Source organism: Chiloscyllium plagiosum, unplaced genomic scaffold, assembly GCF_037043375.1.
Source record: "Chiloscyllium plagiosum isolate Xiang-an unplaced genomic scaffold, Cpla_swu_hap1 HiC_scaffold_28, whole genome shotgun sequence".
Taxonomy (NCBI): Eukaryota; Metazoa; Chordata; class Chondrichthyes; order Orectolobiformes; family Hemiscylliidae; genus Chiloscyllium; species Chiloscyllium plagiosum.
The window spans coordinates 27,386,744-27,413,895 of NW_028270166.1; the positions used below are offsets into that span (position 1 = coordinate 27,386,744).

General features: G+C 36.7%; 1 protein-coding gene across 1 annotated transcript in view; it reads left to right on the forward strand.

The window, feature by feature from the left end:
- Positions 1 to 27,152, forward strand: part of LOC122539219 (mucin-16-like) — a 59,569-nt gene that overhangs the window by 20,626 nt on the left and 11,791 nt on the right. Inside the window, exons 30-55 of the mRNA XM_087975845.1 lie at positions 54 to 121; positions 1,903 to 2,072; positions 3,085 to 3,111; positions 3,723 to 3,883; positions 3,973 to 4,040; positions 4,524 to 4,693; positions 5,433 to 5,459; positions 5,784 to 5,917; positions 6,006 to 6,073; positions 8,420 to 8,589; positions 8,895 to 8,921; positions 9,548 to 9,574; positions 9,898 to 10,034; positions 10,123 to 10,190; positions 14,247 to 14,416; positions 15,631 to 15,657; positions 15,951 to 16,087; positions 16,178 to 16,245; positions 17,171 to 17,337; positions 17,851 to 17,877; positions 20,587 to 20,717; positions 20,806 to 20,873; positions 21,824 to 21,993; positions 22,996 to 23,022; positions 25,146 to 25,306; positions 25,394 to 25,461. Of these exons, the coding sequence (XP_087831971.1) occupies positions 54 to 121; positions 1,903 to 2,072; positions 3,085 to 3,111; positions 3,723 to 3,883; positions 3,973 to 4,040; positions 4,524 to 4,693; positions 5,433 to 5,459; positions 5,784 to 5,917; positions 6,006 to 6,073; positions 8,420 to 8,589; positions 8,895 to 8,921; positions 9,548 to 9,574; positions 9,898 to 10,034; positions 10,123 to 10,190; positions 14,247 to 14,416; positions 15,631 to 15,657; positions 15,951 to 16,087; positions 16,178 to 16,245; positions 17,171 to 17,337; positions 17,851 to 17,877; positions 20,587 to 20,717; positions 20,806 to 20,873; positions 21,824 to 21,993; positions 22,996 to 23,022; positions 25,146 to 25,306; positions 25,394 to 25,461 (2,543 nt within the window). The remainder of the gene's footprint in view (positions 1 to 53; positions 122 to 1,902; positions 2,073 to 3,084; positions 3,112 to 3,722; positions 3,884 to 3,972; positions 4,041 to 4,523; positions 4,694 to 5,432; positions 5,460 to 5,783; positions 5,918 to 6,005; positions 6,074 to 8,419; positions 8,590 to 8,894; positions 8,922 to 9,547; positions 9,575 to 9,897; positions 10,035 to 10,122; positions 10,191 to 14,246; positions 14,417 to 15,630; positions 15,658 to 15,950; positions 16,088 to 16,177; positions 16,246 to 17,170; positions 17,338 to 17,850; positions 17,878 to 20,586; positions 20,718 to 20,805; positions 20,874 to 21,823; positions 21,994 to 22,995; positions 23,023 to 25,145; positions 25,307 to 25,393; positions 25,462 to 27,152) is intronic.

The following is a 27,152-nucleotide window of genomic DNA, read 5'->3' on the forward strand; positions in this document are numbered from 1 at the left end:
TTGGTAACATCTTAAGCTCCTGCATTTAAGGCATGTTTATTATTTTCTTACAGCTAAATGAACTATTCAAAAACAGCAGCATTAAAGCGACATTCTCACGTTGTTCAGTACATATGCTCAGGTAAGAATTGTCAGCGATCATCGAATTGAACCTTTATCTGTTTGAATCTTATTTCTATAATGCGGAGCTAATTGTAAAATTCACACCTAGCCATAATGTTCAAAGAGTATCACTTAAAATAAATTTGTATATAGGTATGCAGGCTTGGAATTTCTGATATCCTGACAGTCATTAATTCAGTATTGTTTGTAATTGCGCATGGGGACCCTGCACAATCCACACTTTAACAGATTCCAAAGGAATTACAGGAAACTGATTCCATTATGCTTGGAACCCTCTGAAACCTTCCACAATTGGAGACTTTGGACAATTCTAATGAAATTAAGTAAAATAATTACTCAGAAAATGTTGGACTACTAAATACACAGTCTAATTCCTGTGGAACTACTGAACAGGCCCCATATTTACCTCAGGAATCCCCAATTTCAGCTCCACCAGATCCTTTACAATCCCAGATCTGACCGCTTTGAACTGATCCCCTTTCCTGTTTCACTGCAGGGTCTGGCATCCCTCTGGGGATCCAATGCCCCTCCCTGATTTGCATCTGAAACCCCTGTCTCACTCCATTGCTGCAGGTGGACCCAACCCCCTGACCTCCTCCATTGTCACCAGACCCCCAGCCCTGCCAATACTTACCAGCACCTAAACCAGGACCCAAACCCAACACCACATCAGGCCCTCCCTCTCTTCACACCAACCCTGACTTCTGTCACTCATCCCAATATAACTTAAACATTGCAGTGGCAAGGTCCCCTTACACCCTTACATCATGGAATCCTACATACCTTAATCCCTACACACATGCTATCCTACCTCCTACCTAGCAGGCATTCTGCCCAGTTTCCATAGTATGATTATTTTCTTGACACCATTTCTCACCTATCCCTTAGTCAGCTGTCACCCTATTTACCTGGCACACTCCCGTCTAACCACTTTTTACAAATTCATTCATGGGATGAGGCCATCTCCAGTTCTGCCAGTATCCCAAATTGCCCAGAGGGCAGTTAAGGGTCAACCACATTGGTGTGGGTCTGGAGTCACATGTGGGCCAGACCACATAAAGATAGTAGTTCCCTTCCCTAAAGGGCATTAATGGACCAAATGGGTTTTTCTTGACAATCAACAATGGTTACATGGTCATCATCAAACTCTTAATTCCAAATTTTAATTGATTTCACTTTCCACCATCTGCCATGGCAGGTTTTGAACGCGGGTCGCTAAAACCTTACCTGGGAATCCAAATTAACAGTCTAGGGAAAACATCACTAGACCATTGATCCCCAGCCACCACACCCCATGTCAATCTACCAGCATTTTACACCCTACCCACCTGGAATCATCCCTACCTGGCACCTTGATTATCTGGCACACCATCCCCTCTACCCAAATAGCACCTCACCCTCCAGCCAAACATTACAGTTATCTTACATACTTATCTTTTATCAGCAACTGTCAAAGTGGCTGTCTGAACATTTACATTGCAGAAAACAATGATGAAATATAGGCATGGCTGCCCCTCCTCTTCCAGCTCTGTACTGGGAAAGAAGTGTCAGAATGGAAGAATGGCTCTGCTTTTCTGGAAGGGGCCCTGACCAGTTTGTTTGTCAGAAATGTGAAGCTGCTTCCTTTCTGAGAGATTGCCAATCTTTGGGAAATCTACAACATTCATTTCAGCAAGGATCACTTCAATTTGCCTACCAATCAGCTTTGCTTTCATGATCGTATCAACTATATTGTTTCCAAGTACTTCCTGCTAAAATTGTACTTTTGTTTTTCTGCAGCATGATCGATGGTGACAGAGGCAGAGTGACGGCAATCTGTGCATTCAAGCCTTATCCGGAAATTCAAAACGTTGACAGAGTACTTGTGTATCATGTGTTTGAAAACAAAACCAAAGACATTTCTAACTTGGGACTCTACAGATTGGACAGTGTCAGCCTCTATGTGAATGGTATTTCATTGTTTTTTGGAATAACTCTTCATACATCCTTTGTAATTGTATATGCATCATTACCAACAATATGGCTAATATCTAACCTATGTTGCCCCTAATGTTCTTTGAGAGTGTGGACCTCTGAAATCCATGCAATGCATTGATTTCAGCAGAATATTCTGCAGCCATTCAGTGACATCCTGGATTCTAGCATCGGGTAGGAAACATGCTAATCTGAATTGCTAATGAGGCCTGCCAAATCCCTTCAGAACTGAATCCCCAACTCCCTGCTCACACTGTCCAATTGAGTCACCTGTGCTGCCATTGACTCAGCACAGGCTGCACTTCCCAGACAGACCATAATGCTCACTAGTATTGAAAACTGGGTTGAAATTTGGATTCCTGCACTACTCGTGTGATCTTGCATGACCATCTGGGTGTTTTTCATTTCCTTTCTGCCTTCAGAAACCTGGGACCACCTCCATAAAAATTCTGTCTACATAGCTCTTAGCTTGACAGGTATTCCACAGTGACTCCAGCTGTATTCCAGCTCCAAGCATCAGATTGGAGTTGCTGCAGCTGAAGAGATTCCAGGCATGACTTGCAGTTGTGATTTGGAGTTCCTGTGGAGCAAGGCATGTATTTTACAGAATTCCAGTGAGCTGTATCTATTGATCAGGGGGTTCATTAACAACAGACATAAGCTTTGAGAAATTAAAGAAAAACACTAGCAAATTACTGGAGATAAAGGAAATGGTTAAAAAAAACTCCTTCTCCCTCTGCTCTAAATTCCCAATTTTATCAAATTCCCAGCTTTGGCATTGTATTCGTCATATATTCAATGATTCTGGTTGTGCTATTCTTCAACTGCTTCTCATTCAATAGTCACAAATTAAAGTATTCTTGTTATTAAACGATTCAGAAACAGGTTATGGACTATTACCATTACTGTTTTTGTTTTATTTTACTTTATAGACTTAGAGTGAATTGTGTTATTTGTATTAATGATATTATCTTATTCTATTTCTAGATTACCATGAAGCACTCCCACTGATTAGTAAGTCTGCTTTTTTTCTTTAATTGTTGGGAAAGTAGTACTCATCCAGTACATTGTTGAAAATCTAAGCACACTATCTGCTCCTGGACTTTGGTTCAACAAAATTGTTAATGCTATTTTGAGAAATTTTGAAGAATTATTGCCATGAATAGGATTTCTGGTTATTCTGAGGACTCTGCCGGACCAGCTGCATGATGGCTCAGTGAATGCTTTATAGTTCTAGCTTTGTCAACATAGCTTCAATTTGAAAGAATATGCTGATGCAAAATTATCAACACAAACTGATGAAATGCTCTTGAATAGTAATTCCTAACTTCCCAATGGCAAAATGTAGTCATACAATGTTTATGAATTCTTATTAGATCCCTTTACTCCATTTATTTAGGATTCCCCTGCAGACATTATTGTCCTTGATGTGGAGCTTGGAGTAAGTTCTTGGTATCATACTGTTGGTATCATACTTGGTATCAGTCTGTTTGACTGTAATTTACAACGCTTAACAAAAAGAGCACTTGTTTTCTCTTTAATTTTTTTCCTATGATTAAGAGAGGTAATAGGACCTACAGTACAGCAATATTTATGTTTAATCATGTGTTCATCTTCCTTTCTAGCGGAACCACCAATCGTGCCTGTAACAAAAAATCCAATTCAGAGCCAGAGACCATCCAGTTTTAATGTAACTTTCACCATTGATAATTTGCCATTTATGGAGCAGCTACACAATGAAAAATCAGAACTATACAAGTCTGCATCAAATATTATTACTCATAAGGTATTCTGGGGAAACAATAATTATTAACATGTTTTGGTTATTATTTACTATACTCAGCCCACTGAACTCTGAACATATTTGCATTGCAGCTGAATGAATTATATCGTGGTAGCAATATAAAAGCAACATTTTCAAAATGTACTATTGGATCTTTAAGGTGAGTACTATCACTTAATAAATAGTTGCATTGTAATCATGGAAATTAATGGTTTCTATTAGTCTTCAAACATTATGTGTGAAACAAGATTAAATATTTTTATTAGTAATATTTAGTTTATTATGTAATGGATTGTTCCTAGAGCTGATGTCGTCTTCCTTGTTCTGAATATGCTTTTGTTGCCAATTTCGAACTTTTAAGAGATAAATACAACAAGACCTTACTGCTGATGCATAATTGGAAGAGATTACAAATTGTGGACTGTGATATCTTAATTAGGTACTGAGTATTCTGTCTTTGTAAAGCTGTTATAACTTGATGAAGCTCATAAATTATTCCCCGCAGACATAATTCTAGAAAATCAGGAAACATATAAATATTATTAAATATATGAAGATTTGTTAAAAGAAATGCCATTGATTTCTAATGATAATTAATATTATTATAACAAATAGTTAACAAAGACTTTTTTTTGATTGCCAGTGCGACAACCAGTCAGAAGACCAAAGTGTATGCAATGTGTTCTTTCAACAATAATTCTACTGCAGGGAAAGTCAATAGAGTTATTGCATACCATCAGTTCAGTTACAACACGATGAACATCACTACTTTGGAACCTTATACTCTAGACCCAAACAGTCTCTATGTCGATGGTATGAATTGTTGGGATATTTATAAAATATCGTACCCAAGGTGATGTGAAAGTGAATTAGATAATCTGTACGCAGATATTGTTGTGCTATGTATAAACAGAGCTCTTCTTGAACTGAGCTTCTCCAATGGGATTATGGCACAGCAATCTTATCTTTTGACTCTAATGTTAGGCCCTAGCATTACTTGTATTGCAATCTGGGAACCTTGAAAGGAGCAAATGGTACAGCTGCCAACCATGTCCAGCACAGCCTGTGTGCCACCTAGTGTTGGGAAAGGGTAAAAGCACTGGCATACTCATCTTGTGCTGGTAGCATTGCAAATCAATCAGCTATCCTGGCTGACTTAATGTACATCCTTAAAACTCCTCAATACAGACTTTCTTTATCTGTGCAGCTCTCTTCAAGAGGGACATTGAGTGAAAACCAGCTGGATCACACTTTAACTTTGCATGCTGTTTAGTCTCCTGGTGACGAAGCAGCCAGACATCAGAATGGCTCCTACTTGACTGCACACTAGAGTCAGGCAAATGAAGAGGCACCAAACATTTTGCATGCTGCTTATTTTAACAAGACATGGCACAAGGGAGATGGGAATTTTAATTAATTGCTCCATGATCATTCTGGACCAATTATTTATCCCTGGTAACTTAAGGTTTTACCTGGATATAATGCATTATGCATGAAATATTTCATAGATTGAACAGAGTCCAGTTAATTACAATGTGCTATTTAATTTCAGATTATCATGAATCAACACCTACAACCAGTGAGTTTTTTTAATTTTAATTTGTTAAAATTCCTATTCTATCATCTCACATTTACTCTTTATTATTTCAACAAAGTGCTTCATTTCTATTTGGTACTACAGTGATCTGGATTCAATAAATAATTACTATGTTCATATTCCATGCTAGTCAATTATTTTGTTGGAAACAAAATGTAATAATTTCAATTAAATGTTGCAAGATGCAGATTTTGTTTCTTGTCCTTTTTGTTTACTATGAAATTTGTATAGTACAAATAGAACTGTATAACAGATAAGTAACTGAATATATTAGTTGTTAAATTATATACTTCTCATTCTTTCTAGCACAAGCACCAAATCAGAACCAAGAGTCTGGATTTAATGTGACCTTCACAATTATAAATTTGCCATACATGGAAGAATTGCATGTCAATACATCACGCTTGTACAAATCAGCATCAACTATCATTACTTATAAGGTATACCATTCAAGTTGACATTTATTCAAACGATAATCTGTTAATTTAGTATATTTTTTTGTTGTAACATATAATGCTTTCCCTGCAGCTCAATTCCACTTTTAAAAACAGTGATATAAAAACTGCATTTACAGACTGCAAAGTAATTTCCCTCAGGTAAGACGGTTTTTATATCTTATCTTAATGTTTTAATTGTATCATTAAATCACGGAAGCTTCAGTGCATCCTCAGTCATGTTCTCAGGTTATATCAATTCTGAATCTATCTGCCTGTAGATAGTTTCCCTGCTCTTCCACAACATAATTTAACAGCTTTCTTCCTCTGGTAAACATTTCTATATCTGGTAAATGTCATGATCTTTTCACCTTTCGTGCTTGTTTGTGGTAAGACCATGTACTTTTTTGCTTCAAAATGCTATCACAGAAACCTTAACTGGGCATCACTTTTAGTTTCTGATTCATCAACCAATTGAAATAATTTGTCACTACCTGTATTTGCTATTTGAATCTTTTCAAAACCTGCATAAAAAGTCAATGTTTTATCTTTGAGAATCTGATGAACACAACTCATCATATATTGCCCTGTGAAGAAATATATCCAAAGGGAAAGATTTTTTTAACTTGCTGCCTGACCAATAAACTGGCATTGTCAACCATCGATTATGGTATTACCTGCATTTTATTCCATTAAAATTAATGGAGATATAAATGAAATAGTTTCTATAAAATCAGGTTACAAACTGAAATGTTAACCTTATGCCACAGAACATAGAGTCATAGAGTCCTACAGCATGGAAACAGGCCCTTTAACCCAAACCAGTCTGTGCCAACCAAAATGTCCATCAATGTTAAACCCCCCACTTCCCTGCACTTGGCCCATATCCTTCTAAACCTTTCCTATCCGTGTATTTGTCCAAATGCCTTTTAAATGTTGTTAATGTTCCCGACTCAACCACTTCTGCTGACAGCTCATTCCATACATATGCCACCCTCTATGTGAAAAGGTTATTACTCAGGTTCCATTTTATTCTTTCCCTCTAACCTCAAGCTGATGCCCTCTAGTCCTTGATTCCCCAACCCTAGGAAAAAAGACTGACAACATTCATCCTATCCATGTCTCTCATGATTTTATATACTTCTATCTATAGGCGGCACGGTGGCACAGTGGTTACACTGCTGCCTCACAGCGCCAGAGACCCGGGTTCAATTCCTGCCTCAGGCAACTGTCTGTGTGGAGTTTGCACATTCTCCCTGTGTCTGCGTGGGTTTCCTCTGGGTGCTCTGAGATCGTCCCACAGTCCAAAAATGTGCAGATTAGGTGAATTGGCCATGCTAAATTGCCCGTAGTGTTAGGTGAAGGGGTAAATGTAGGGGAATGGGTCTGGGTGGGTTGCTTGCTCTTCGGAGGGTCGGTGTGGACGTATTGGGCTGAAGGGCCTGTTTCCACACTGTAAGTAATCTATGTAAATCTCTATGTATAAGATTCCCCCTCAGTCTCATAAACTCTGAAGAAAAACATCCTAGCTTGTCCAACCTCTCCCTATAACTCAGGCCATTGAGTCCTGGCAATGTGATCAATTTCATTTCACAGTCTAAGGATAAATCTATCACCTGCAGGTAAGATCTTTTAACACCAATGCACAAAGTCATTAACTTCATAGTTAATTGCTATCTGAGGAATTGTATAGTGAGTGCAATAAATTTTACATTGTCACTAGCCATTTATGCTTTGGCTGAACATGATAAATAATGAAGGCTCTATTGTTGGTTTTGGCTCAAAAAGTAAGTATTTATTTTGTGAGACACAGGCAAGGAATCTTCCTCTGATCTATCAATGCCAACCTGGGACTCCGCAGATTCCTACCTCTGCCCCTCCCTTCATAAACCTCACCTCAGATGTTTCCTTTTCTGTTTCAGAGGCTGCAGGCACCCTCCCTTCCCACCATTATTATTGTGGCAGCAGGTAGTCTGAGCAGGCACTTACAGATGGAGGGAAGACTTTCCAATGGGTCTTGGGTTGTGATTGTAGTCTTTTATGAACGCAGTCCACTCCAGGGAGAAAGGAACATTAGGTTTAATGGCTTCCTGGTCTGCCAAAGGGAGACCACCTCTAAGAAGGTGGCAGCATTCATTTGCTAAGTACATGTGAAGGCCACAGATTTAACCTTAACTCAGATTTAACCAATAGGTTTCCTGCTTCCTTGGGAATATCACCAGAGGGTAGGAATAGGCTGGGAAACTGTTCCAAAAAAAGCATAACCTATTTTTCAAGCCTGCCATCACAGTAGCAGGAAACTTATTTCTGGGTGGTCTGGCAGGTATAAGGCCTCAAAATCTCACACACTTTATGAATTTTAATTTTTGTTTCTTTTAAAAATATGTTTTCCATCCTTTTAAATGTTACATTTGAGTAAATATCAATATTCAGTTGAACTTAACTCAATCGTACTTCAACATTCAGTTATAAGATTCATTAGTTGTTTTGTTATTTCACCTTTGGCAGTGGGACAAGCAAGAAGATGACCAAAGTGTATGCAATCTGTAGCTTCAACAATAATTCTGCTGCGGAGTCGGTTGATAGAGTTACTGTATACCATCAGTTCAATTACAACACAAAGAACATCACTACATTGAAACCTTATTTTCTGGACAAGAACAGTCTCTACGTGAATGGTAGGTACTGTCTTGTTATTTTACATTATACTGGATAAGCAACATAAGAATTGAATTAGGGACCTGTGTCTACAGAGAGTGTGGACCAGATGATCTGCATTCTAATGTAGATAATATTGTCAGATTAGCTTTGAATGGAATTCCTTTTAATTGAGCTATGCACTGGAGGTGTGCTACTGCCTTGTTATCTTTGGTATTATCAATTATCATACACTTTCTGGCTTCAATACAATTGAAGAAACATTATGCGTTTTCTACTATATTCAGAAAAAGATCAATTGATTGAATTACGTTACACTTTTCAGATTACCATGAATCTACACCTCCAAATGGTAAGTGTGATGGCTTCTGTTTCTTCCATTTGTTAACAATTTTGGACGACCATGAAAACTGCCTTTTGACTAACTTAGGAAAGTGTGTGGGCTTCCTTATTAAATTAAAAATTCCTTGTTTAATTCAAGCATACACTGTTCTGAACAAAACAATGCAAAAGCTAACATTTCATGCCAATATTTATATGTTGCAAATATTCCTTTTATTTTGCATGACTTGTACAACAAATGGAACTATAAAATAGATCAGCAATGTAGTTGCACTATTTATTCCATAAAATAACTCTGTTTTTATTTCATACAATGTACAGTCTCTATGTAAATGGTATGAAAAACCTACTTATTTTATGTTATGTTGTAAAGAACAGTGTAAAATCTCATTGAGATCTATGCTCCTTGGGCTGAATATGGGCTGGCTAATCTGTTTGCCAATAGATTGACATTAATCATTGAATGAATATTGTGAATTCAGCTTCTACAATGGCAATGTAGCGCAGTAATGTTAATATAGTGTCTCATTAAGTGTGCACACTACCTCTGTCTCCAATCAAACAAAAGCATTAAAAGAATTTTGTATCAGCTTCAGAAATTTGCCAATTGATGAAACTACTCTATTCTGTTTTCAGATTATCATGAATCAACACCCTCAACCAGTGAGTATGATGGTTTCAGTTGGTTTTATTTGTTAACATTTCTCTTGTCACTCATAACCTGCAGCCCCTGTTATCTTATCAATATTTACTTTTCTTTTTAATTCTATATTCGCACAATTTATTCTATAATGTAGTAGATTCAAATGATTATTAGAACTGCCTCCTTTCCACATTGAGCAAAGATTGATACATAAATATGAATGTTGGTAATTCAATTAAATGTTGCAGATAATTCTTTTGCTTGTGGCACAAGTGTAATTGTAAATTGGAGCAACAATGGAGCAGCATTATTTATCTTAGTACCTAATTTGTTATGTTTCTAGCGCAAATGCCAACTCAGAAATCATTGCCACGTGGGTTTAATGTGACCTTCACTGTCACCAGTTTGCCATTTGTGGAATCGTTTAATGACAAATCATCACAGCTGTACCAATCAGCATCAGCTGTTCTTGTTAATGAGGTACATTATCAGAATAATATTTATTACAATTAATTGCTGATCATTTATATTTCCATTTTTTGAAACACTGCAAATACATTTCTTTCAGCTCAACTTAATGTACAACAGGAGTGATATAAGTGCTGAATTTACAAACTGTAAAGTTATCTCTTTGAGGTAAGAATTATTTTGTGTCATTTCCCATCTTCAAGTTTTCATTGAATCTTTGAGCTTTTGCTCGAAATGCCTCCATTTGGCTCTTCATCCATATACTTGTATGATTTATAAAGCTATCAATCTCTTTTACATTCACACATATAAGTTAGGGAAAAATTTGGGCCCTTCCAGCCTGGTCTTCATTCAATAAAATCATGGTGAAAGTATTTGGGTTCTGAATTCCACTTTCCCATCTACCTCAGATAACCTTTGATAACTTTGCCGAACAATAAACCAACTATCTCCACTTCAAAAATATTCAATGACCCCACATGCATTGTTTCAATGTCACTCAGCCCTACAAAGAGAAACGAGTTTCCCTCATCGCTGTCCTAAAAGGATAACCCCTAATGTTAAAGCAATGTCCCTTAGTTCTGGATTCGCCCACAAGAGGGAACTTGCAAACCATATCCATGTGGTCTGTGCAGTTCAGGATCTACACACTTCAAACAAATTACCTGTCAGTCTGCTAAACCCCAAAGAAAACAAACCCATCCTCTTTCCTCATAGGATATACCTCATATACCTCAATATTCCTCATATTGAATGGCGGTGCAGGCTCGAAGGGCTGAATGGCCTACTCCTGCACCTATTGTCTATTGTCTATTGTCTATTGACAACCCCACTCTCCGGGAATCACTCTCGTAAAACTCATCTGAACCATCTCTAATGCATTTATATCCTTTCTTAAATAAGGAGACCAAAACTGTACATGGTATTCAAGATGTGGTCTTACCAATACCCTGTTTAATCAGACTCCTCACTTTTATGTTTAATTCCTTTCATAATAAAGAATAGCATTCCATTTCTAAATCACTTACTGCGTCTGGTTGCAAACCTTTTGTGACTCATGCAGTGGAACACATCTTGATCTTGCTGTACCTTGGAATTCTGCAGATGTTCTCTATTTAATGAATAGACTGCTTCTTGTTCATTCTTCTATCAAAGTGAACAACTTCGCAATTCACCATAGTCTATTACATCTGGCAGATATTTGCCCATTCACTTCAACTATCTGTATTGGTCTACTTCATTTGATATGTTAACTTCACAACATACTTTGCTACCTATACACAGAATGTAGAACAATACAGTACAGGCCCTCCAGCCCTCACTGTTGTGCCAACCTTTTATCCTACTCTAAGATCAAACTAACCTACATATCCTACATTTTACTATCATCCACTGCCTATCCGAGAGTCACTTAAATGTCCTCAATGTATCTGAATCTACTACCCTGCTGGCAGTGCATTCCACCACTCTCTGTGTAAAGCACCTACCTCTGACATCTCCCCTAAACCTTCCTCCAATTACCTTAAAATTATGCCCCCTCATGATACCCATTTCCACCCACGGAAAAAGTCTCTGGCTATCCACTTTATCTATGCCTTTCCTCATCTTGTACACCTCTATCCAGTCACCTCTCATCTTTCTTCATTTCAATGAGAAAAGCCAAAGCTCACTCAACATTTCTTTTTAAGACATGCCCTCCAGTCCAGGAAACATCCTGGTAAATCTCCTCAGCACCCTCTCTAAAGCTTTCACATCCTTCCTATAATGATGCACAGAACTGAACACAATATTCCAAGTGTAGTCCAACCAGGGCTCTAGGGAGCTGCAGCATTACCTCATGGCTCTTCAACTCAATCCCCTGGCTAATGAAAGCAAACACACCATATGCCTTCTGAACAATCCTATCAACTGGGGTGGCAACTTTAATGGATCTATGGATGTAGATGCCAAGATCCTTCTGTTCCTCCACACTGCCAAGAACCCTGCCTTTAACCCTATAACCTGCATTCAAATTCGGCCTTCCAAAATGAATCACTTCACACTTTTCCAGGTTGAACTCCATCTTCCACTTCTCAGGCCAGCTCTGCATCCTGTCAGTGTCCTGTTGCAACCTACATCAGTCCTCCACACTATAATTTAACTTCACTGAACATACCCAGTAAGATTTGAACAGAAACACAAAAGACAGAAATTGCTAGAGAAACTCAGCAGATCTTGGCAGCATCTATGGAGAGAAAAACTGAGATGATACTTCAAGTCCAGTTTGAAGAAGTGTCACTGCACCTGAAACCTTTCATTTTGTTTTCTCTCGACAAATGCTGTCAGGCCTGCTAAATTTCTCCAGTAATTTTTGCTTTTTATTCCAGCATGCACTTTTCTTTGTTTTATTTTAACATTTCAACAGTATTCCATTTCAAATAATTATCTCATTTTTCTTGAAAAAATACTGATTGCCATTTGGCACATTACTTCCTGTTGTCTCAACTAGGTTCCCTTCAAAATATCTCTGCAAGCTGCTTTCTTTATAGTTTTGTGCTATTCCTACATTGATGATTACCCTTCTTTAATGATTCATCAATTATTAGACATGCATAATTTCTCATCCTAAACTTTTTACAAACCTTTCAGACTTCCACTAAACAAGAATTTATGTTTCTGGACAATCATTGCCAATACATTTAGATTCCTGTATCTCCACTTTCTGTATGCAACATTGCTGTTCTAAATCATAGAATGTTATTCAAATGATGGTATATTTTTGTGGGTAATGACTTTCTTTTCTCTGCAATCTTTCTTTTGAAAGTATAGACAAAATTGCATACTATATGTTTGAATGGCATTCATGAGGTGGTATTATTCTGTAAAATGATATAACCTGACCCTGCAGTTGGATGTTTTTAAATAATGATTAATCACTGGTATGTCACTGACAGGATTTTGCTATCTCAGTCATTGAACGAACCTTGCAAAAAATTGTCACAAGGGATAACATTATGTTCTATATAAATGTTTTGAATATTTTAAAGGATATTGCTTCAGTAAATCCGCTGGTTCAGATCTTTGATAAATAAATATCAGTTGTTTTTGGACAGTCGTCACTGATAAATCTAGATGTCTGTTATGGAGTCTTAGAGAAGTACAGTACAGAAACAGTCCCTTCAGTCCACCTCATCCTTGCCGACCGGTAGCCTAACCTAATCTAATCCCATTTGCCAGCATTTGGTCCATATCCCTCGAAACCCTTTCTATTCACATACCAATCCAGATGCCTTTTAAATGCTGTAATTGTACCAGCCTCCACCACTTCTTCTGGCAGCTCATTCCATACACGCACCGCCCTCTGTGTGAAAAGGTTGTCCTTTAGGTCCCTTTTATATCTTTCCCCTCTCACCCTAAATTTATGCCCACTAGCTCTGGACTCCCCAACCCCAGGGAAAAAAAACCTTGTTTATTTATCCTATTCATGCCCCTCATGATTTTATAAACCTCTATTAGGTCACCCATCAGCCTCTGGAACTACAGGGAAAACAGCCCCAGCCTGTTTAGCCTCTCCCTGTAGCTCAAATCCTCCAACTTTGGCAACATCCTTGTAAATCATTTCTGAACCCTTTCAAGTTTCACAACATCCTTCCAATAGGGAGGAGACCAGAATTGCAGTCAATATTCCAAAAGTGGCCTAACCAATGTCCTGTACAGCTTCTTCACATTTTACTGCAAACAGTGACATGCTGTATTACAAAATGCGAATCAGTTGATTATACATTTCTGCTGATAAATATTACTTCACTCTAAATTTCTGCTATTTAAAGGCTGCACATAACTTTGCATGTTACACATTGTAATGCAATTTATAGGATTATCTCAATGTATGAATAAGGGATACTATGCTCGCTTTGCAGTTGCAGCATATTTACATGAGAATTAATATCAGGCAATATCAACACTCTGTCACTGGCAGGATTTTGTTATCTTAAACATTATACGAACTTAACTAAAAGTGTCAGAAGGAACATGATCATGTTCAATATAAAATTTCAGAATATTTTGATCCTTATTTTGAAAAGTTATTGCTTCAGTATAAAAAAAAATCTCTTTAGGCATTTAAACAATGAATTGATATATTCTTGTGAAAAGCTTTGTATTTGACTATCGTCAGTGTTATGTCACAGTTCTATTACATATTGCTTTAATTCTTTCATTCTTTTTATCTTTCATCTTTGACAGTGCGACAATCAGTGAGCTGACCAAAGCTTACGCAATTTGTTATTTCAATAAGAAGTCTGCTGCAGAACAAATTGATCGAGTTACTGTGTACCACCAGTTCAATTACAGCACAGAAAATATCACTAAGCTGGGAATTTATTCATTGGACAGAACCAGTCTCTATGTAAATGGTATGAATGGCAAGCCTATTTTACATAATGCTTTAAAGAACAATCTAAAATTCCATTGGGACTGATGATCATAGGGAATGTGGACTGTCTAATCTGTATTCCAATTGAATGGAATTTATCTTCCACATGGACACTGTTATGATCAGTCCCTAATCAAGGTTCCCCAATTTGTTATAATTCTGGACAGGATACTCCCAAATGAGGAGAGATTATCTGCCTCCTCTTATTTCAACTCATCTCTTGTCTGTTCTCAAACCAGATTCATTTAAAATGAACACTACTTTCCTGGATGCCTTTTCCAAATCCAAATGAATTTGGAGTCAAAGTAACCAGGCTTTCTTGATTTAAAGAAAGATTAAATCTATGAGCCACTAAATGCTTGGGCAAACAATAATATGTGGCACACATTCGCATAGTTTACAAAAGTGAATTGAGTAAAAAGATAACATTTGAAAAAAATATACAGTTGTCTCTGGGTTCCATGAAGAGTAGATGGTGGAATGTTATTATCATTAAGCTGAATGATACCAGTAACACTGACAGTTGATTTCAAGATTCTTGGCTCTCCAATTATCTGCCAAGCCTTTGTCCTGTTTCCTTTTTGATAATAACTTCACTGGTTTGTTTGCCTTCATGTATTATAGTGAGTGAGGTCTTTCTTCTACCTATGGTGTAAATTTACCTAATGGCTGTCCTCAAGCTGTGACCTTCACACTGGCACATCAGCCCTCTGATGCACACAAACCAGAACCTGCAGTATTTTTTAACCCTTTTTTTGTATATTCCTGGAAGAATAAAACACAAACATGTCTGTACTTTGGAACATAATCTGAAAGAGATTGCTTTCTGCTGAGAGATCAGCTCTCTTTATTTCTTCCCTTTACGTCTCTCTTTTGAAGTTCCCTGATAGTCCATAGGTGTGACACTTCATGGGTTCACAGATAGCTTTTCCAGAAAGCCACTGAACCTACATCCGCAGTCATCCTTTGACTGTATGTGCTCTGTTAAAAGCCACATGTTGTAATTAAAGTTCAATATGTCCATAAGCAATCCTGGGTTGTGATACCTTGACAATGATGTTGTAAATTTTACAAGAAGTCGCATTAAGTGCTCAATCTTTTCTGCCATCATTAAGATTATTGTATCAAAAACATGACACATTTGGCATTATATTCAGATTTCCAACTGACTCCATCACATTATTCTATTTTCAGGCTATCACGAAGCAATACCTCCAACCAGTGAGTATGATCATTTCAGTTGGTTTCTTTGTTAACACTTCGATATTTGCAGTCATCATACAGCTTCAGTTGTTTTAATCCAAGTATTTTCTGTTTATCGTTCCACGGTTATTTCTGTAACATCAATTCTAACATTAACATTTCACATTGAACAATGAGCGCATAAATATGAATTTTGAGATTTCAGTTAAATGTTGCAAGTATCTCTATTTGTTTTGCATATGTATGGTATAACATAGATCAGCATTGGAATAGCATTTATCATTCCAGTACCTAATTATTTATATTTCCAGTGGATACATCAAATCAGGACCAATCTTCACCTGAATTTAATGTGACTTTCATTATAACCAATTTGCCATTCACGGAAGCACTACATAACCACTTATCACCATTGTATCAATCAGCATCTTTGATTATTACTTATGAGGTACATCATCAGAATGAAATTTATTCAAATTAATTGCTGACCATTCATATTTTCCTTTTTTTTAAAAAACTGAAAATATCTTTCTTTCAGCTCAACCTAATGTACAGCAAGAGTAATATAAGTACTGAGTTTACAGACTGTAAAGTAATCTCCTTAAGGTAAGAGATTTCTTATGGTACTCAATCTTCAGGTTTTAATTGAATCCATGAAGCTTAAGCACAGAACACTTCCATTTGGCTCTTTATCGCTTTGTTAGTATTACATCCAAAACAGTCACAGGTTATTTCACTGAACATGCCCAATAGGTTTGAACAATATTTTGCTTCAAGTGATTATCTCAGTTTTCTTAGAAATCTCATTGCTATTTGTGACATTACTCCCCATTGTCTCATCTAATTTCCCTTCAAATTATTTCTACAAGCTGCTTCATTTATGCTTTCTATGACATTTCTACATTGAAGCTCTGCTTTCTAATGATTCAACAATGAATGGAAATTGTTCATCATTATTCACCCTTCGATTCTTAAACATCTTTTTGATAAACTCATCAAATAAAAATTGTTTCATTTTGGACAGTTGTTGCTGATACATCATTATTCTTATATTTTTACTTTCTATATACAAATATTTATGTTCTGCATCACAGAATGAGACTCAATTGATTGTACTTCTCTGCATTTTTTAAAATTTGCTTTCTTCATCTTTTATAAATATAGACAAACTTGCACAATATGTATGTGAAATTTTTTTTAACACATGGTAACTTCACAGAAATCAGTACACTACAATAATCCTGCAGCTGCAGAACATTTAAACTACTATTAATATCTGACAACATGACATGTCTGTTACTGACAGGATTTTGTGATTTCAGTACTTACATAAACTTTTCAAAAATTATGTAGCATTTTGTACAGAATAAAATTACTGAATGTACTGTTCCTTTTAAAACCTATTGCTTATGATGTTTAAAGAATGAATTAATAAATTATGGGAAGCAACACACAGTTGAGCAACTCCAGTTTTACTTCACCATTCATTCAGATGTTTCTAAATTGTCATTACTATTTTCCACTTTTCCAGTGCCACAAACAATCAGGAGACCAGAGTGTTTGCAAATTGTTCCTTCAATAATATATCTGCTGGACATGTCGATAGAGTTACTGCATATCATCAGTTTAATTCCAACACAAAGAACATCACTGAATTGGGACCTTATTCTTTGGAGAAAAACAGTCTCTATGTAAATGGTATGAATTGCCTTATTATTTTGCATTATACTGAAGAAACCACTGATGGAGTGAACTGGGGACCTGTGTTCACAGGGAGAGTCGGGCCAGATAATCCTTACATTTATATTGATAGGGTTTAGTTTATCTTAGTCACTTGGATGGTTGGTTTGTAATGCAGAGTGTCACCAACAGTGTGGATTCAATTCCTGTACTGACTGAGTTACCCTGAAGGATTCTCCTACTCAACCTCACCCCTGACTTGGCATTGTGACCCTCAAGTTAAACCATTGTCTCTCTCCAATGAGAGAGTGATCCTGCAGTGTTGTAAGACTATGCTAACTTTACCTTTACTGTAATTGAATGGAGTTCCTTTGAATTTTGTTCACTCTCTGTAAGTCTGACACTATTTATCCTGTCTTTTTTACTGCTGCAATATATTTACTGTACTTAAACATGACACATGTTGTACTATATTCAGAACAGTATCAGAATTCAATACAAATGCATTAAATTACACTACTTTCTTTTCAGACTACCAGGAAACAACTGGTTCAAATGGTGAGTATGATTTCTGCTTGTTTCCTTTGTCAGTGTTGAATAATCTGTACTTCCATTTTGTCACAATGAAGAAACTCAACACCATTCCTCTTGACAAAATTGCCCATTTGCTTGCCACACTGGCTGCCACCTTAAAAGTTAATTCGTTCAGAAATGACATACAGTGGCAGCAGAGTTTATGACCTCCAATACACACCGCAGCAATTCACCAAGGCTCCTTTGAGAGCACCTTCCAAACCTGGGATATCTACCACACAGCAGAGCAAAGGCAAAAGATACATGGGAATACCACCATCGGTAGCTTCTCCTTGAAGCCACACACCAATCCTGACTGAGACATATATCACTTTTCTTCCACTGACACTGGATCAAAATCACGGTTCTTCCATCCCATCAGCACTGCTGATGTACCAACACCAACCGGAGTGTGTCAAGGAGAAAGCTTATCACCACCTTCTCAAGGACAATTAATAAATGTTGATTGAGCTAATGATATCCACATCCTGTGAAAGGATACAACAAATGGTCTTGTTATATTTATTATTTTAACAAATCTCTTATAGTTTTCCTCATCATTCGATAATTATTCTGGAATATCATGAGGAATTGTTTTTTCATATTAAGTAATGTTGGTTTCACTGTCAATGCTTAATTAAATATGCTTGATGTGTGGGATGTCAGTGGTATAATGGTAATGTCACTGAACTATTAATAGTATAAAAAGGCCAACTGCTTCACCAATGTATTTTTGGAAGACTCAATCTATTATACTTTAAGTCCAGAATCTCAACAATGTGTTTGAGTTTAAAATACTCTTTCAGATGGTCAAGCATGCTGTTAGGTTCAAAAGTAATTCAGGATCAGTGTTCAAAATGCATAAGGATGGCAGGTGAATTCTCCCTCAGCGGTGGCCAAAATGTCTCGGAAATAAGAATTCTAGGGGTGACCAAGGAGATAAAGATTTTCCCCTGATATTGAACTGAGAGACATTGAAATCAGCAGCTACTCCACTCACAGGCTCTGAAAGCTAGTGCTTCCAATTAAACCTGTTGGACAATAACCTGTTGTTGTGTGATTTTTAACTTTGTACACCCCAGTCCAACACCAGCATCTCCAAATCCTTGCAAATCAATCTGCTTTTTATGTAGTGTGTTATTTAAAAAGAAAGGCTTTGTTGCTCATTTATTCTTGCTGTCTGGTGTCACTTTAAGTATTAAGTTGTCACAGCAATTAAAGTTTCTCTTGTGTGTTGTGGCTTTAAGATTAATGACGGTTTGATGATCATTGTGAAACTGATTAATTCATCTCAGTTTCATTCTGTGAATCTAAATACTCTATCTGTCAGCTCATATAGAGAAGGTAAAGGAGTTAGTGAGAATGCAAAATAGCCCTCATGAGATCTCCAGACAAATGTTCAAATTTTCTTTTGAATCTTGAATATTGCTTATATAGGACACAGTTTGGTGAATTTTTTTTTGCACTGCACATATCAGGACAATTCACAAGAATGCTAATTCAAGGGTATGACCAGCATTTATACAGCACAAGAGGACAACTGAATTGAATTGAATTGAATTTATTGTCACATGTACTGAGGCACAGTGAAAAGCTTTGTCTTGCGAGCAATACAGGCAGATCACAGAGTTAAGTAGCATAGATAAGTAAATAATAGGTAAACAGCAGCAAAAACAAAAACACAGGTACAAGCAAATGTTAAGAATTTGTGAGTCCATTCAGTATTCTAACAACAATAGGGTAGAAACTGTTTTGAAACCGGCTGGTAAGTGTGTTCAGGCTTCTGTACCTTCTCCACGATGGTAGAGGTTGTAGGAAAACATTGCCAGGGTGGGATGGATGTTTGAGAATACTGGCGGCCTTTCCTTGACAGTGGGCCTGCTAGATGGATTCTATAGATGGGACGTTGGCTTTTGTGATTATTCAGGCCGAGTTCACCACTGTCTGTAACCATCTCCAATCTTGAATGGTGCAGTTGCCATAGCAGGTAGTGATACATCCAGACAGAATGCTCTTGATGGTGTACCTACAAAAGTTGGCAAGGGTATTTGCCAAATTTCCTCAGGTGCCTGAGGAAGAAGACATTGTTGGGCCTTGGTAACCAGTGCATCCACATGAAGAGTCCAACAAAGCTTGTTGTGGATGACCACTCCCAGGAGCTTGACATTCTCCATTTGTTCCACCTCTGTGCTTTTAATGTGTAGGAGGGCATGAGAAACATCCAGCTAAAAGTCAATAATGAGTTCCTTGATTTTGCCAGCATTGAGAGCTAGTTTGATTGGTTGGCAAGTGGATCCTGACTGGCAAGTGCATTGCTATGACAGTGACATACAAACCTATAAAACTCTCATATATTACCAAATTACTATTCTTACTTTTGTTTGGAATGACATTGCTAGTGGTGTACACATCTCAAAACATTTTTTTTGAAAAACCTGAGTTAATTTAAGAAAATGTTTTGTTTTCTCATTAATTTTATATTTCCCCAGTTAGTTATATAATTTATTCAACTGAGCAATCCTAAAACACAATGTTTTTCATGCTTAATAATAATTGTCAGAATTAATATTGACACTTGCAAATAAATGTTGTTTTGTTTTGAATGACTTGTTTATAGCATGATTGGAACTGAAAATGTATTATTATAGCTCCATTGTTGGTTTTGAATATAATTCTGTATATTTCTACTCAAAGCAGCAAAACTGAACCAATCTCCATCAGAATTTAATGTGACCTTCACTATAACCAGTTTGCCATTCGTGGAATCTTTGCATGACCACACATCATCACTGTACCAATCAGCGTCAACTATTATTACTCATGAGGTACAGCATCAGAACAATATTTATTCAAATGATTTGCTGATCATTCATATTTTCATCTTTTGAAACAATAAAAATGTATTTCTTACAGCTAAACACCTTATACAATGAAAGTGAAATTAGCTCTGAGTTTATTGACTGCAAAGTAATCTCCTTAAGGTAAGAGATCTTCTGTATTATCCCTTTCATTCAAACTAAGCAATCTTTTAAGCTATGTGTCACTTTGTCTGCACAGGAAAGTATTATTTTCATTTCACTGATCTTGTCCCACATCATTTGATTATTTCCTTTTCAGTCATTCTCACATATCTCTTAAGAATACCTGATTGTCCCATTTGAGGTGTCTTTTTGTATAATCTACTGACTGTCTAGTACACAATATTACCTCAACTCTGTTTCATTTATGTATTTGCATCTTCCAAATGTGTAGCTTCCTCTGCAATGGTCCACCCAACCTGTCAAAATTATTTGTCATTATTTACTCTTGAAAACTTTTAAAACTTTCGTCAAGTAAAAGGTTTGTGATTTGTGACAGTTGCAGCTGACCAAATCAGATTCTAATTTATTCTATTCTAATATATTAACCTCTTCTGAATTCTAGATTTTGTGAACAATTATATTCCATATTACAGAAAGTGATTCAATTGTTTGCATTTATCTGGTAATAAATGCTATTTGTGTCTCCATCCTTTAAGAGCTACGCACAAATTTAATGTACTTCGTACCTAAATGTCACTTAAAAACTAATCTTCCAGTATAAACTAAACTTCTAACTTTTGGTTTGTGATCACAGCACACATCTTTTTACTTCACAGAAGTTTTAAAAGTTTTGAAAAGTTTGAAGAGTAAATAATGACAAATAACTTGGATTGGTTTGGTGAAACATTGGAGAGGAAGCTACACTGTTAGACTTGACAACGTAATAAAGCTTTGAAGGTAGCACAGAAGTTGTCTCAATGCATATATGAACCTCCTAATAAATTGTCACATAGAATTGCATTGTTTTCTATTCAGTTCTGATTTAGCAAAATATACATTCAAATTGGATCCAGTGTTACTTCAACATCGTGTTGCATATTTCTTTAATTGTTTTTTTTATTCTTTGGCAGTGCCACAAGCAGTCAATTTACCAAAGTGTATGCAATCTGTTCCTTTGCCAATGATTCTGCTGCAGAACAAATTGATAGAGTTATTGCATACCAGCAGTTCAATTACAGCACAATAAACATCACTACTCTGGGACCTTATTATCTGGACAGTAACAGTCTCTTTGTAAATGGTATGAACATTTTACAGTTTGCTTTTTGGGTGTGAACATCACTGACAACGATATATAGGTGCTGGTGTTGGACTGGGCTGGACAAAGTTAAAAATCACACAACACCAGGTTATGGTTCAACAGGTTTATTTGGAAGCACTTGCTTTCGAAGTGTGGTTCCTTCATCAGGTTGCTGTGGAGCAGAATCTTTTACTATAAATTCTGTGTCTTATGATCCACAGCTACGTGATGAAGGAGCAGTGCTCTGGAAGCAAGTACTTCCAAATAAACCTGTTGTACCACAACCTGGTGTTGTGTGACTTTTAACTTTTATCACCGGCAAAGCCAGTGTTTATTGTCAATCCTTTATAAAACCTTCTAGTTATTTTACATCATATTTCAAAGCCAATCTAGAATCTCCTGAGTGCAGTTGTGTTCACAGAGGGCATGGTTCATATTTTGCACTCTGATATTGTAATGCTGCCTCAAAATGGAATGCCTGTTGAATTCAACTTTTCTGCAGGGAATATGCCACTGCATTGTTCCTTCTTATATTGGATTAAATGCTCCAAAGATATTCAACTTCGTTTTTGCGCAAGGCATATGCACTATTTTAGGGGAATATAACAGGAAAGCTTCCATTGTGTTATACAGTGGATCTAATGGAGTCCACATCACATTAAACTCTATACAATCTGATGATGTCTCCAATTCATTGGGAGGAGGCAATTGCAGCCTATTCTGAGAGGAGCTGTTGTGTTTTCCGTAGCTCCTGATAGCCCTTCGTGATTATGTCTAGCAAGTTAATGTAAACTACTTATTTCTATCAGGCAATACCTCTCATTATGTGAGGCAAGTGTCTCTTCAGTTTATACTCATCTGCAGTCTATCCTCCACCACTGATAGTGAGGTAGATTTTAGAGTCAGTTTAGAGAGAGGAGATTGCTGGCAGTGGACTACTCAAACCAGAATACAACAACTTCTAATTGACTAATTTAACTCTGATGTACTATTCTCTTACAGGCTATCACGAGCCCACCACTCAAATCAGTGAGTATGATTTTAGTAATTTTGCTCATTACTTCTCTAAAATACTCTAACATAATAATATCTTTAAGATCTAGTGATTTATTTCAGTTTACAAGTTATTTTAGGTAGGAAGACTGCATGTATGTTGCAGTATTTCAACACATCCATTGTTTTATTTCTGAGTGTGAAATGTCATATGGGAACTTATCTCCAATTTGAATATTGATTTCTGTGAAAACCTATGTTTCATTTAAAGTTGTTTCACTTAAAGTTATAGTTTTCATGAATCTAACTATAACTTAAGCAATTACAGTGATTGGAAAATTTAAATGACCTGACAATCAGACTGCAGATGTCCTCTTTCTTTAATGATCTTCACATTTTAGTTGCCCCATCTCACATAATTATGAAATACATCTACATGGCTATGAAAAGAATTAGAATAGATAGCCATTTCTCTATGCAGCATCTTACACAATCTTCACAAAATGGCTATAAACTCCCAGAAAGTGTTACGGAGAAGGAAAAAGTCCATGAACAGGAGTTGCAGGTCATGATTGAGGCCATAAACCTATTTTTTTGTGACCAGGCACACCATTGGGAGGGGCTCAAAGTAAACGTACTTTAGCAGAGTCTGAAGATGGAAAGTCACCACCTGGGTGCAAAGGCACATCCTGCCTTCACTGCGTCTCCAAGAAGGAGACGCGGTGCCTCAGCAGTGCAGCCATTTGTACCAGAAGATGTAGATGAGCGTCTTCTATATCTTTATGACAAACGCCAGAAGAGGCATCAAAGGGGCCAACCAATACCATAACATGGCAGTGGTCAGCTGGTTTATGGCCAACATTTGACTCCTGTAGGACAGCACTCACAGCAGTAATGTCCAGCGCCCTTGGTGAGTAACGAGTTTGGTTTCTGGCTTTTGCCAGTTCACCAGTCAGGATTCTACAGCAGGACTGAAATGGAGTAGAGGAGATGGGTAGTAATCAGGCAAAATGCCTGAGCTTATCAGGCTGACAATTCATCTAGCACTGACTGACCAGGAGTCCAAATCTCATCTGACTACGTTCTCTCAGTCCTTAGTCAAACAAAGCTCATACCTTGTGTTTCTTTAACAACATAATCAACTAACCATTAACAAAAGTTACTTGCTTGAACAACACAAGTGATGGCATGGAAATTGGGAAATGTACTCAAGCAGCAAATTCATAGAGTTAATTATCTAATGTCCACATCACCTGATGTTCAGGCTATTTCACAGCCTTTTGGCACCATCCTGTGGTGTTTCTCTTTCCAGGTTTATAGCTTGATTGGATTGAAAACTTGCCAAATGTAAACTTAGTCTTCTCTTATGTTGCACCTCAACTGTATCATGTTTATACTTTTAAAGACTCGTATGCATTGCTAATTCATGAAGATTTGTTAACCATTCTTATATAGTTATTTCCTTCACTCCACATGGAAATTATTTACATATGTATCAGGATGCCTGGAAAATAGCCCAATCCAATATTGAGTCAGATGTCTTTCAAGCATTCTTTATTAACATGTCAGCCCTCAAAGTTTTCTCTTGGTGTGCCTGTTTTAGAGTCAGCTTGTACCCTTAATATAAGTGAAGAATGGAGGGCTTTTGTGGTCATGACCCCTGAGCCAGGAGACTTAGGTTCAAGCCCCACTTACTGCAGAGATGTGCTATAATGTCTCTGACCAATTCTGAGGCAGGGTCACCAGACCTGAAGTATAAACTCTGACTTCTCTCCACAGATGCAGCCAAACCTGCTGAGCCTTTCCAGCAATATTTGTCTTTGTTAAAGTCTCGAACAAGTTGTTTAAAAAATATCTATAACAGGAGAACATTGCTAACATCCAAACTGTTATGAGCCAGCAGTTTTAAGGAAGCATTATTTCTGTAGCAATACTAATGATTCAGTTTGAACGTAAAAACTCATCAGAATCAAAATTTTGAAATGTGGAAACTAAGATTAGAAAACAGTGACATTTTTTCTCCATTTTTTACACATTGCTGAAATGTTCACACAATGGCTTCAAACTGCCTCAGTTTTGTTTCTATTGTAAAATGTAAAGAATAAAGATCTGAAATAAAGCTCTCAATGTATTTAATTCTGCGCTCGCTATCTTTCCAGATGAACCACCAGTCATGCCTGTGACACAAAATCCAATTGAGGGCCAGAAACCTTTGTGCTTCAATGTGTCTTTTGGCATCACAAACTTACCACTCAATCCAGCCCTATTTGATACCACTTCACCATTGTATCTGTCTGCATCAAGTACTATGATTCATCAGGTATATCTAAATAAGCCAAAAGAATATTTATTAAAAAAATTATCTTAAGTAATGTCAAGATCTTATTAAATCGTGATTTCTTTGCAGCTCAATAACTTATATCGCAACAGCAATATAAATGCAGCATTTTTAGAATGTACAATCACCTCTTTAAGGTAAGAAATCTTCTTTAGCTGTTGCAGATTTGATTGTAAATTGAAGAGTACGTAGAATTTAACTCCTTTATATCTTTTACCTTGTTGCTGATGTATCTCAAGAGCTTCTTACATAAACAACTTTTTTATTTTAAAATGAAGACTGGAATAAGAAATTTTTTATTTAGTGAATGGCTCAGTGTTAAATTGTATGATTTGTTCCCACAATGTTGTTGTACAACCTGGCGTCCATGAAGAAAGAGTCTGTTTATAAAAAAAGAAAATCACAAATACTTTTAGATTTTTACAGTCATGAATTTTAAAAAAAATGAAAACAATATTCACATAATTCCCTTTAAAAATCTAACTTTATAAGGTAAATATGGATCAGTGAAAATAAACATTTCTAATGTTATGAGACTGCATGAGTCATTTTTATCAGCCAAGATGAATACTTCAGGACCAGTGCAGTTATGCATAAGCAAAACATGGTTAAAGTTAATAAGAACAAGGAAAATGCTGGAAATACTCAGTAAAACTGGATTCTAATGAAAGGATATTGATCTGAACTAGTAACTTTTGTACATCTCCCCAGGTGTTACTGGATCTGCTGAATATTTCCAGCATTTTCTGTTTTTATATCAGATTTCTAGTTTCCTTAATAGTTTGTTTTTGTGAGTAGATTTGGTTTCTTTGAATGCATCATTCCAAAAGTGAGTTCATAACGTGTCTTAAGAACTATTCCATTCTATTCTGAGGAATATCAAGGAGGGATATTGACTGTTTATTTCCCTGATTTTTAAAAATTCAGTATATATGAGGATAAACATTCATTTGACTGGTATATGATATTTTAGGAATCACCACTAAGTATTTTAAAATATATTTACCTAATCAAATCCTATCACTAAACCGTCATCAAGGAATGGGAATGCATTTTGATAGCAGCAAATTCATGTCTATTGGCCTTTACACTGTGTGTCATTGAGTTGGGTTTGAGTTTGAAATCAGTCCAAAGTGGTTGACTTATACCCCAAAATAGATCGAACATGATCTGACACTTCCAATAAAGTTCATTTTAAATACCTTTAAATTTCAACTTACTTCAATTCTTCCTGTTGATGATAATTGACAGTGGCCAATTGGAGTGCTCCTGACTGGTCTCTAGGCAGAATACTATTGTTACCTCTACTGGGTCAATCTCCTAATATCCTTTCCTGAAAGAATTTCAAAGTAAAATACTATGCAAACACCTGACCCTCCTGCATGTTGTGACAAACAATTATTGACCAGCAGAGTTAAAATGTATTTGCACTCTCTATTCAAAAGCAATAATAATTTAAGCCATAGAGTCACAGAGTCATAGAGATGTACAGCACGGAACAGACCCTTCATTCCGACTCATCAGTGCCAACCAGATATCCCAACCTTATCTAGTCCCAGTTGCCAGCACGTGGCCCATATCCCTTTAAACCCTTCATATCCATATACCCATCTATATGCCTTTTAAATGCTGTAATTGTACCAGACTCTGCCATTTCCTCTGGCAGCTCATTCCATACATGCACCACCTCTGCAAAAAAGTTGCCTCTTAGGTCCCTTTTATATCTTTCTCCCCCCTCACTCTCCAACCTTCTTTTAGATATTTGTGATATGCATGTTAAAGTTAAAGTTATGCAATTCATTCAAATGGATTAACTGAAATCTATCTG